This window comes from Pristiophorus japonicus, chromosome 7 (assembly GCF_044704955.1).
Source record: "Pristiophorus japonicus isolate sPriJap1 chromosome 7, sPriJap1.hap1, whole genome shotgun sequence".
NCBI classification, from domain to species: Eukaryota; Metazoa; Chordata; class Chondrichthyes; family Pristiophoridae; genus Pristiophorus; species Pristiophorus japonicus.
The window spans coordinates 48704561-48716615 of record NC_091983.1 but is presented as its reverse complement, the minus strand read 5'-3'; the positions used below and the strand labels follow the sequence as shown (position 1 = coordinate 48716615).

General features: G+C 43.3%; 1 protein-coding gene across 1 annotated transcript in view; it reads right to left on the bottom strand.

The window, feature by feature from the left end:
• sntg2 (syntrophin, gamma 2) overlaps window positions 1-12055 on the bottom strand; it is a 403287-nt gene that overhangs the window by 283852 nt on the left and 107380 nt on the right. Inside the window, exons 5-6 of the mRNA XM_070884354.1 lie at window positions 3207-3250; window positions 3047-3088 (exon numbers count right to left, since the gene is read on the bottom strand). Of these exons, the coding sequence (XP_070740455.1) occupies window positions 3047-3088; window positions 3207-3250 (86 nt within the window). The remainder of the gene's footprint in view (window positions 1-3046; window positions 3089-3206; window positions 3251-12055) is intronic.

Below are 12055 nucleotides of genomic sequence, written 5' to 3'. Positions count from 1 at the left end.
CCTTCACATCCTTCTTAAAGTACAGTGCCCAGAATTAGACACAATACTCCAGTTGAGACAAACCAGTGTTTTATAAAGGTTCATCATAACTTTCTTACTTTTGTACTCTATGCCTCTATTTATGAAGCCCAGGATCTGTATGCTTTTTTAACCGCTTTCTCAACCTGCCCTGCCACCTTCAACGATTTGTGCCCATATACCTCCAGGTCTCTCTATTCATGCACCTCTTTTAGGATTGTACCCTTTAGTTAATACTGCTCTCCTCATTCTTCCTACCAAACTGTATAACTTTGCACTTTTCTGCATTCAATTTCATCTGCCATGTGTCCGGTCAATTCACCAGCATGTTTATGTCTTCTTGAAGTCTATCACTATCCTCCTCACTATTCGCTATACTTCCAAGTTTTGTATCATCTGCAAATTTTGAAATTGTGCTCTGTACACCCAAGTCCAAGTCAATAATATATATATCAAGAAAATCAGTGGTCCTCGTACCGAACCCTGGGGAACACCACTGTATACCTTCCTCTAGTCTGCAAAACAACCATTCACTGCTACTTTCTGTTTCCTGTCACTTAGCCAATTTTGTATCCATGCTGCCATTGTCCCTTTTATTCCATGGGCTTCAACTTTGCTGGCAAGCCTAATATGTGGCACTTTATCAAATGCCTTTTGGAAGTCCATGTACACCACATCAACTGCATTGCTCTCATCAACCCTCTCATCAAAAAAATCAATCAAGTTAGTTAAACATGATTTGCTTTTAACAAATCCGTGCTAGATTCCTTAATTAATCCATATTCATCCAAGTGACTGTTCATTTTGTCCCTGATCACGGTTTCTAAAAGCATGCCCACTACCGAGGTTAAACTGACTGGCCTGTAGTTGCTGGGTTTATCCTTACACCCTTTTTTGAAGCAGGGTGTAACATTTGAAATTCTCCAGCCCTCTGGCACCATCCCTGTATCTAAGGAGGATTGGAAGATTATGGCCAGTACTTCTGCGATTTCCACCTTAACTTCCCTCAGCATTCTAGGATTTATCACATCCGGTCCGGGTGACTTATCAACTTTATGTACAGCCAGCCTTTCTAGTACCTCCTTGTGATTAAGTTTTAGCCCATCCAGTATCTCAACTACCTCCTCTTTCACTTTGATCTTGGCAGTATTTTTTTTCCTTTGTGAAGACAGATGCAAATTACTCATTTAGTACCTCAGCCATGCCCTCTGCCTTCATATTAGGTCTCCTTTTTGTCCCTAATCAGCCTCACACCTCTTCTTACTACCTGTTTACTATTTATATGCCTGTAGAAAACTTTTGCATTCTTCTTTATGTTAGCTGCCAATCTTATCTCATACTCTCTTTGTCCCTCTTATTTGATTTTTCACTTTCCCTCGAGACTTTCTATATTCAGCCTGATTCTCACTAGTATTCTTAACATAACATCTGTCATACGCCCCCTTTTTGGCTTCATCTTACTCTTTATCTCTTTCGTCATCCAGGGAGCTCTGGCCCTTGTGGGAATGTACCTCGACTCTGGCCAAACCATCTCTTCTTTAAAGGCAGCCCATTGTTCTCTTACAATTTTGCCTCCCAATCTTTGATCCCAATTACCTGGGCCAGATCCTTTCTGAACTGAAATTGGCCTTCCTCCAATTAAGTATTTTTAATCTAGATTGTTCCCTGTCCCTTTCCTGATAGCTAATCAAAACCTTATGATACTATGATCACTGTTTCCTAAATGTTCCCCTAAATGTTCGCAAAATGGGAATGAAAACTGGTGTAAATTTTGGCATAACTTGCCGATTACACCCCCACAGGAAATTCCAGGTCAACATGTTAAATTGATGCCGTGTCTGGCAGTTCAGGTGTACTTAAAAGATCCCATGGCACTGTCACCAGTTTCCTGCCTCACATATATTTGTGGGACTTGCAGTTGCTGTGTACCAAATGGCTGCCTTGTTTGCCTATATCGTAACAGTGACGGTGCTTCAAAGGTTATTCATCAGCTCTGAAGTGCTTTGAAATGTCCTGAAGATGTGAAAGGTTCGATATAAATGCAAGTTTGAGGGGGGTAGATTGAGAGTGATCTAGCAGATTGAGGGGATTATCTGATCGAGGTGTTTACAATGTTAAAAGGATTTGATATGGTAGGTACAGAGAAACTATTTCCTTTGGTGGGGGAATCCAGAACAAGGGGACATGATCTTATAATTAGAGTGAATCCATTTAGCTCTGGAGGGAAACCAAAATAACTTTTTCATACAAAAGGTATTGGAAATCTGGAATTCTCTCCCCCTAAAGGCTGTGGATGGTGGATCAATTAACATTTTCACTCAATAGATTGTTTGGGGGGTAAAGATATCAAAGGATAGAGAGCAGGTCAAAGGCAGATAAATGGAGTTGAGGTACAGATCAGCCATGAATTCATAGAATGGTGGGACAGGCTGCAGGGGCTGAATGGCCTACTCCTACACCTATTTTTTTACAATGTCCCAATCAGACAGTGCATGCTTTACTATGAAGGAACAGCATTAGTTTCTTGACCATGAATTCCTTTGTCCTGCATTTGATTTATTCAGTATTAACATTATTTAGAATTTGGCCATTTGACTGCCTTCCTGCCTCTATATTTTTCCTGTTAGTATTTACATTGCAGGCATGGGCCAGCTGACAGTCTGTAAGATTAGTGATGATGCCAAGGTTTATCCTGACTTGCCCTATTTTGGTGCCAGTGTTGCAATAAATCAAGCGAGAAAAATAATATTTATGACATAACAGGGCAGCACCAAAGTGAGTGCAGCCAACATAATGCCTCCTCCCCTTGCTACCAGGGCAATTCAATTATAAATTATTTCCATTAACTCTTTAAGCAGTGATACGGAACAGATACCGTGCGTTGAAAATATGTTGGTGACTATATTCAGTGGGTGCAATGTTAGTACAAGCAGTCTTCCACCCTTATGTCATTGCTGATTTCTTCCTGCTTACATTAAATTAAGAGAATATAACATTTAAAAAGTGTATCAGACTAGTTAAAACTTACCACTTCTTCATGTGTAGCATTTTCAACATTAATGCCATTAACCTGCAAAAAAATATATCTATATATATATATTTGCCATATATAATTTTAGGCTAGTGAAATAGACATAGCAACTCTTAAACAGTACCAAAGTATAAAACCAATATAAAGTTTTACTAACTTGCAGCACTGCATCTCCAACGAATAACATCCCAGTCTGGTCAGCTATATACCAAAGGAGAAAGAGATGTGAGTGAGAAAGAGTGGTGAAAAGCACAAAGGGAATAAGGGGTTATGGGGAGCGGACAGGGAAGTGGAACTGAGTCTATGATCGGATTAGCCATGATCGTATTAAATGGCGGAGCAAGCTCGAGGGGCCGAATAGAAACATAGAAACATAGAAACTGGGGTAGATCTTGAATTTGCGTGTTAGTATGAAACGGGTGCTAGCGAATTGGCAGTCCGTTTTACATCTCCCTCAATTGACTCTTGACTTTGATGGAAATAAAAATATCAAGAGATGTAAAACGTGCTGCCAACTCACCATTACCCTTTTTACGATACTGTATAAAGTCTAGGACTACCCCATTGACTTCAAAAGGTGGATATTTTGTTCAGAAGGCTTCTTTGGAGACTGAGGAAATTGATTGTTCCTTGTGAACAGTAAATGCCACTACTGTCCAATAAAAACAGTTTATGTAAAAGAAAAATGCTGCACTGCATTTCCACACACACCATCAGGATTGGAAGCAGCAGATATTGATTAGCTTTTGTAAAGCGATACAATGTATTACATTCTTTTTTGTCCTGCAGGAGTTAGCAAATTGAATAAATGTTGAAAGAGAAGAGCAAAATTATTTGATTTTCAACAGCAGAAAAAAAATATAAATCAATGCAAAAGTACCAATTCTGTTTATTTTCATCCTTGCAAACAAAAAAAAATCAAAGTGGCAAATAAATCAATAGGCTTTTATTTCAGAGCCGTAGGACCCACTTCTCAAAGACTTCTGTGTCCCTGCTATTTTTCTTGTAACTATATTTGCATTGTTGTCAGTACAAATTAGATATTCTCCACTTGGGGAATTATATGATGCATCATTGGCAGTCTCTACATATCCTTTGCTGGTTAGGACCCATAAAGAGCAAACAGACATTATACATAAAGAAGCATCAAAGTTAAATCAAATATTGAAATGTATGGAATTAAAGGCCATCAGCAACATTAAAACCAGTGTTGTAAAATGTACAATTAACAAAAGTTTTTTTTTAAACTGGCCCATATTTTGCAATTTACTGAAAAACAATTATTGAGAATTGAGACCAATCTTGTAATCACAAACTTATTTGCTTCATACAAATGTTTCAAGAGGCTCGGGAGGTGCGTGGAGAGGCCTATAAAAAGGCCCAGCGTCCGTGAGTCGTCGGGAGTTTGTGGTGTGTCGGCGAGAGGCTCGGGAGGTGTGTGGAGAGGCCTATAAAAAGGCCCAGCGTCCGTGAGTCGTCGGGAGTTCGTGATGTGTCGGCGAGAGGCTCGGGAGGTGCGTGGAGAGGCCTATAAAAAGGCCCAGCGTCCGTGAGTCGTCGGGAGTTCATGGTGCGTCAGCGAGAGGCTCGGGAGGTGTGTGGAGAGGCCTATAAAAAGGCCCAGCGTCCGTGAGTCGTCGGGAGTTCATGATGTGTCGGCGAGAGGCTCGGGAGGTGCGTGGAGAGGCGGAGCTTGTGCTACAGGGAGGCAAAAAAGAAGTAGAAAGAAATCGAAAGGTGACGTCACAGCCAAGGGGGTAAGTGATTGGCTGGTGATTGGTGAGTAGTTTTTCTTTTTCTTTCTTTATCAGTAAGTAACCTTTTAACATTGTTGTTGGTCAATTAAGTTAATCCAAGGGTTAAATCATGGCAGGAGAGCTTGGACATGAGTTATGCTCCTCCTGTACTATGTGGGAACTTAGGGATGCTTCCGGTGTCCCTGACGACTACGTGTGCGGGAAGTGCATGACAGACCGCATTGCGGCACTGGAGCTGTGGGTGGATTCACTCTGGAGCATGCACGATGCTGAGAATGACGTGAATAGTACGTTTAGCGAGTTGGCCACACCGCAGGTAAAGGGTACACAGCCAGATAGGGAACAGGTGACCAACAGGAAGAGCAGTGCAAGGAAGGTAGTGCAGGGGTCCCCTGCGGTCATCCCCCTGCAAAACAGATACACCGCTTCGGGCACTTTTGGGGGGGATGCCTCATCAGGGGAAGGCAGCAGCAGCCAAGTTCATGGCATCGTGGGTGGCTCTGCTGCACAGGAGGGCAGGAAAAAGTTTGGGAGAGCGATAGTGATAGGGGATTCAATTGTAAGGGGAATAGATAGGCGTTTCTGCGGCCGCAACCGAGACTCCAGGATGGTATGTTGCCTCCCTGGTGCAAGGGTCAAGGATGTCTCGGAGCGGGTGCAGGACATTCTGAAAAGGGAGGGTGAACAGCCAGTTGTCGTGGTGCATATAGGTACCAACGATATAGGTAAAAAACGGGATGAGGTCCTACGAGACGAATTTAGGGAGCTAGGAGCTGAATTAAAAAGTAGGACCTCTAAAGTAGTAATCTCAGGATTGCTACCAGTGCCACATGCTAGTCAGAGTAGGAATCGCAAGAAAGCTCCGATGAATACGTGGCTTGAGGAGTGGTACAGAAGGGAGGGATTCAAATTCCTGGGGCATTGGAACCGGTCCTGGGGGAGGTGGGGCCAGTACAAACCGGACGGTCTGCACCTGGGTAGGACCGGAACCAATGTCCGAGGGGGAGTGTTTGCTAGTGCTGTTGGGGAGAAGTTAAACTAATATGGCAGGGGGATGGGAACCTATGCAGGGAGACAGAGGGGAATAAAAGGGAGACAGAGACAAAAGATTGAAAGGAGAATAGTAAAATGGAGGGCAGAGATACCCAAGGCAAAAAACAAAAAGAGCCACATTACAGCAAAATTCTAAAGGGGCAAAGTGTGTTAAAAAGACAAGCTTGAAGGCTCTGTGCCTCAATGCGAGGAGTATTCAGAATAAGGTGGACGAATTAATTGTGCAGATAACAGTTAATGGATATGATGTAATTGGCATCACAGAGACATGGCTCCAGAGTGACCAAGGCTGGGAACTCAACATCCAGGGGTATTAAACATTTAGGAAGGATAGACAGAAAGGAAAAGGAGGCGGGGTGGCGTTGCTGGTTAAAGAGGAAATTAATGCAATAGTAAGGAAGGACATTGGCTTGGATGATGTGGAATCGGTATGGGTGGAACTACGGAATACTAAAGGGCAGAAAACGCTGGTGGGATTTGTTTACAGGCCACCAAACAGTAGTAATGAGGTTGGGGACAGCATCAAACAAGAAATAAGGGATGTGTGCAATAAAGCTACAGCAGTTATCATGGGCAGCTTTAATTTACATATAGATTGTGCTAACCAAACTGGTAGCAATGCGGTGGAGGAGGATTTCCGGAAGTGTATAAGGGATGGTTTCCTTGACTAATATGTCGAGGAACCAACTAGAGAGCTGGCCATCCTAAACTGGTTGATGTGTAATGAGAAGGGACTAATTAGCAATCTTGTTGTATGAGGCCCCTTGGGGAAGAGTGACCATAATATGGTAGAATTCCTTATTAAGATGGAGAGTGACACAGTTAATTCAGAAACTAGGGTCCTGAACTTAAGGAAAGCTAACTTTGACGGCATGAGATGTGAATTGGCTAAAATAGACTGGCAAATAATACTTAAAGGGTTGACGGTGGATAGGCCATGGCAAACATATTTAGATCACATGGATGAACTTCAACAGTTGTATATTCCTGTCTGGAGTAAAAATAAAACAGGGTAGGTGGCTCAACCGTGGCTAACAAGTGAAATTAAGGATAACATTAGATCGAAGGAAGAGGCATATAAATTGGCCAGAAAAAGCAGTAACCCTGAGGACTGGGAGAAATTTAGAATTGAGCAAAGGAGGACAAAGGGTTTAATTAGGAGGGGGAAAATAGAATACGAGAGGAAGCTTGCCGGGAACATAAAAACTGACTGCAAAAGCTTCTATAGATATGTGAAGAGAAAAAGATTAGTGAAGACAAACATAGGTCCCTTGCAGTCAGACTCAGGTGAATTTATAATGGGGAGCAAAGAAATGGCAGACCAATTGAACAAATACTTTGGTTCTGTCTTCACGAAGGAAGACACAAATAACCTTCCAGATGTACGAGGGGACCGAGGGTCTAGTGAGAATGAGGAACTGAAGAATATCCTTATTAGGCAGGAAATTGTGTTGGGGAAATTGATGGGATTGAAGGCCGATAAATCCCTGGGGCCTGATTGTCTGCATCCCACAGTACTTAAGGAAGTGGCCCTAGAAATAGTGGATTCATTGGTGATCATTTTCCAACAGTCTATCGACTCAACATCAGTTCCTATGGACTGGAGGGTAGCTAATGTAACACCACTTTTTAAGAAAGGAGGGAGAGAGAAAATGGGTAATTATAGACCGGTTAGCCTGACATCAGTAGTGGGGAAAATGTTGTAATCAATTATTAAGGATGAAATAGTAGCGCATTTGGAAAGCAGTGATGGGATCGGCCCAAGACAGCATGGATTTATGAAAGGGAAATCATGCTTGACAAATCTTCTGGAATTTTTTGAGGATGTAACTAGCAGAGTGGACAAGGGAGAACCAATGGATGTAGTGTACTTGGACTTTCAAAAGGCCTTTGACAAGGTCCCACATAAGAGGATGGTGTGCAAAATCAAAGCACATGGTATTGGGGGTAATGTACTGGCATGGATAGAGAATTGATTGGCAGACAGGAAGCAGAGAGTCGGGATAAATGGGTCCTTTTCGGAATGGCAGGCAGTGACTAGTAGAATGCCGCAGGGCTCCATGCTGGGACCCCAGCTCTTTACAATATACATTAATGATTTGGATGAAGGAATTAAGTGTAATATTTCCAAGTTTGCAGATGAGACTAAACTGGGTGGCGGTGTGAGCTGTGAGGAGGATGCTAAAATGCTGCAGGGTGATTTGGACAGGTTAGGTGAGTGGGCAAATGCATGGCAGATGCAGTATAATGTGGATAAATGTGAGGTTATCCACTTTGGTGGCAAAAACACAAAGGCAGAATATTATCTGAATGGCGGCAGATTAGGAAAAGGGGAGGTGCAACGGGACCGGAGTGTCATGGTTCATCAGTCACTGAAAGTTGGCATGCAGGTACAGCAGGCGGTGAAGAAGGCAAATGGCATCTTGGCCTTCATAGCTAGGGGATTTGAGTATAAGAGCAGGGAGGTCTTACTGTAATTGTACAGGGCCTTGGTGAGGCCCCACCTGGAATATTGTGTTCAGTTTTGGTCTCCTAATCTGAGGAAGGACATTCTTGCTATTGAGGGAGTGCAGCAAAGGTTCACCAGACTGATTCCAGGGATGGCTGGACTGACATATGAGGAGAGACTGGATCAACTGGGCCTTTATTCACTGGAGTTTAGAAGGGCGAGAGGGGATCTCAGAGAAACGTATAAAATTCTGATGGGACGGAACAGGTTAGATGCAGGAAGAATGTTCCCGATGATGGGGAAGTCCAGAACCAGGGTACACAGTCTTAGGATAAGGGGTAGGCCATTTAGGCCTGAGATGAGGAGAAATTTCTTCACTCAGAAAGTTGTTAACCTGTGGAATTGTCTGCCGCAGAGAGTTGTTGATGCCAGTTCACAGTTCATTGGATACGGCTAAAGGGTTCAAGGGGTATGGAGAGAAAGCAGGAAAGGGGTACTAAGGTGAATGAACAGCCACGATCTTATTGAATGGTGGTTGATAGAGAATTCAAACAGGCTGCATTTCGACAGGCTGTGAAAATTCACAGACAAGTCAGAGATGCTACGTGAGTGGTAGCATGTTGTATTAAGTCATCAATCAACTTGACATTTTAGGACCCTTGGGTAGTGAGCCAATTAAAAGGTTGAAAGGCTATTAATTGAGCCAATAAGGTCAAAGAAGGCGAGTTCTTTTCTGTAAATTGATCCAGGTATAAGTATAGCCATTTTGACCATGTGGTCTCAGAAGGACAAAGACCTGGCTTAAAGCCAGAAGCTTGTTGCTCTCTGCCAGAAATAAAGTTACATTCAAACTACAATCGGAGTTCGTATTTCATTGGAAATTAAGAGATCTAACAATTTTGGCGCCACGAACACGATCGCTTAGGAAAGAAACTGAATTTTGGACATCGGACCTACATACTGAGGTCAGGACTCTTTATAAAAGTCCTTGGTCAAAACTCTAAATTCGCCTCTCCTTCTATGTGATTCCGAAAGCCTCCAGTTTGCGAACCCTCCGGTTGGTAGTCGGCTCGAGGTCCCATAGACATCTAAACTTGGGCGGTGTGTTAGTTAATTAATCACCGACCTATTGATCGGCTGGAAAGCCTACGACTCGAGACCCCAGTAAAGAAATCAGTATTATGGCAGCAGGAGATAAGAGCAAAGAATTGCTGACAACTGTTAAAGGTGGGCAGGCACCAGCTGAAGTTTCGCTTGATTTAATTCTCGAACAGTTGAAAGAATACATCGAGCAACAATTAAATTTATCTAAAACCTATATTAAGATCAAACAAAAGTACGGAACCTCCAAAGGACAATGGTCCTTGGACGAGATTAAAAGGGTCTGGGGAAAAACGACCCGTATGAAAAATAAAGAGCAAACTAGATGGTCCCTAGCGGTTATGGGGAAGATCCGAAACCGGAATGAAATTATAATGCGTTCCCAACATGATCGAGAACTGACCAGTACAAAGGATCAATTGCAAGCTGTTTGTGCACAGCTGCGACATAAAAAACTTGAACTTGAAAAGCTGGAAGCGGAAGTTAAAGATCTTAACGGTGAAATTAAAGAATGGAAAAAATCATTAGGTCAAGAGACAGTAATAGGAAAAGGAAAATGTATTGATCAATTCCCAGGGTACCCATGTTTGGATAAATTAAAAGCGCAAACCCGAAGACACGACCGAGGAATAGATACGAATTCTGAATCCTCCGACGATACAGGGTCGGATGATGAAGAATTAGGGGTGCGCTTTGCCCCGTTTAAAAAAAGACGAGTTGTAGTCAAATCAGAAGAGACTGCGGATGAGGGCGGAACCAAAAAAATGAAGAAAAGGGTGTATGCAGAATACTTATTTCATGATCCGGCAGACCCAGAGAAAATTGATAAATGGTCCAAGGAATTGCCCAATCCAAAGAAAGGGGGAGTGAAAACGTGGGACCAATTGGACCGTTTAAGAAATATATATCAACTTCATCCCTGGGACGGAGTGCAAATTTTGACCATAATGGTGCCAAAAACACAGGGAAGAAAATTGCACGACAAGGTAGAAGAAGCTTTGGGGCAGGATGAGCAAGAATTAGACGCAGGATGGGATGCGATTAAACACTGGCTGCAAGCCTTCAGTCCAGCTAAGACAGACTGGGGAAAAATTGCAGCCTGCCAACAGAAAGGAACAGAGGAGGTCCTGGAGTATGACGAGCGGTTTAGATGCACGTGGCGAGAACATTCGGGTATGAATAATACGGATGAGGAAATGGATGAACAAGTGTTTGGACCCCTGAAAGCAGCTTTCGTGGCAGGTCTAAAGCCAGAACTGTCCAAAATGCTTAAGGTAGTGTTACTGGACTGGGAAGGTGGAGGAACTACCTTTGCAGCATTGGTGGATCGATGTAACCAATTAGATCGGGATATGGGAGCTAAAGTCCGAGCTGTACAGGCTATGGGATGGAAATCCCAGGATTCCGATAAACAGTCATTCGGAAAATTACCCGGAAAATGTCATTATTGTGGGAAAGAAGGTCACTGGGCCAAGACGTACAGGGCAAAACAGCAAGGTCGTGGCTGGGGAAGAGGACGCAGCCAGGGATACAATTCAGCCAACAAGCCAGGCTTGTCACAAGATAAAGACCTCATAGAAGCATTTAAGCGACTGACAATACAACAACAGAAGGAGTTACTTGGGATAGCAAAAAACGATTAGAGCCCACCCTGGCCCCCCTCCTCTCACTAATACAACAGAGAGGAGATGGGCTATATATAACTGTGAGGGTGGGCGATAAGGATGTGGACTGTCTTTTAGACACAGGGGCGGAATTAACATGCTTACCCCTACAATATGGAGACTTTTTGCCGTTGGATGGTAGGGCACGTACAGCCTATGGAGTTGGGGGCCATAAAATGGAAATTAAAAGGACAACACCGCTACTTATAGGGCTGGGTCCACATGAACTAACCATGCCAGTCTGGATAGGCCCAGTAGATCAACCCCTTTTGGGAATGGACGTTCTAATCCAAATAGATTCATCGTTGCATTTCGAGGATGGTCGGGTGACATGGTCAATTAGAACTTTGAAGAAAGAAGAATTGAAGGAACACCCGATATGGGCTAAAGATAAGAACGATTGTGGCCTACTCCAGATGGAGCCTGCTTCATTTACCGCGACCAAGCCTCCATGCACTAAACAGTTTCCCATCAGTCCAACTGCCATCGCGGGAATCTTACCGGTTATTCAGCAATTGGAGAAACAAGGGGTGCTTATTAAAACGCATAGCTCCTCCAATAGCCCCGTGTGGCCGGTACAGAAATCTAATGAGACTTGGCGTTTGACTGTCGATTATAGGAAAGCTAACCAGTGTATTGATCAAAAACCTCCTTTGGTCGCAGATCCCTCCACCATTTTTAACGCCCTCAAACCGGAACATAAATATTTCTCGGTTATAGATATGGCCAACGGATTTTGGTCGGTGCCTCTGGCACCGGAGGTTCGACAGTGGTTTGCTTTCACTGTCCAAGGACAACAGTATACTTGGACCCGGTTACCGCAGGGTTTCCACAACAGCCCTACGGTATTCCACATGGCTTTACAAAGCCATTTGCGAGAATTACCTCCCCTGTCATCCACAGTCATCCAATATGTAGACGATATCCTGCTAGCTTCAAACACGGAATACCAGCATGAACAGGATTTACGAGCTTTGCTGGA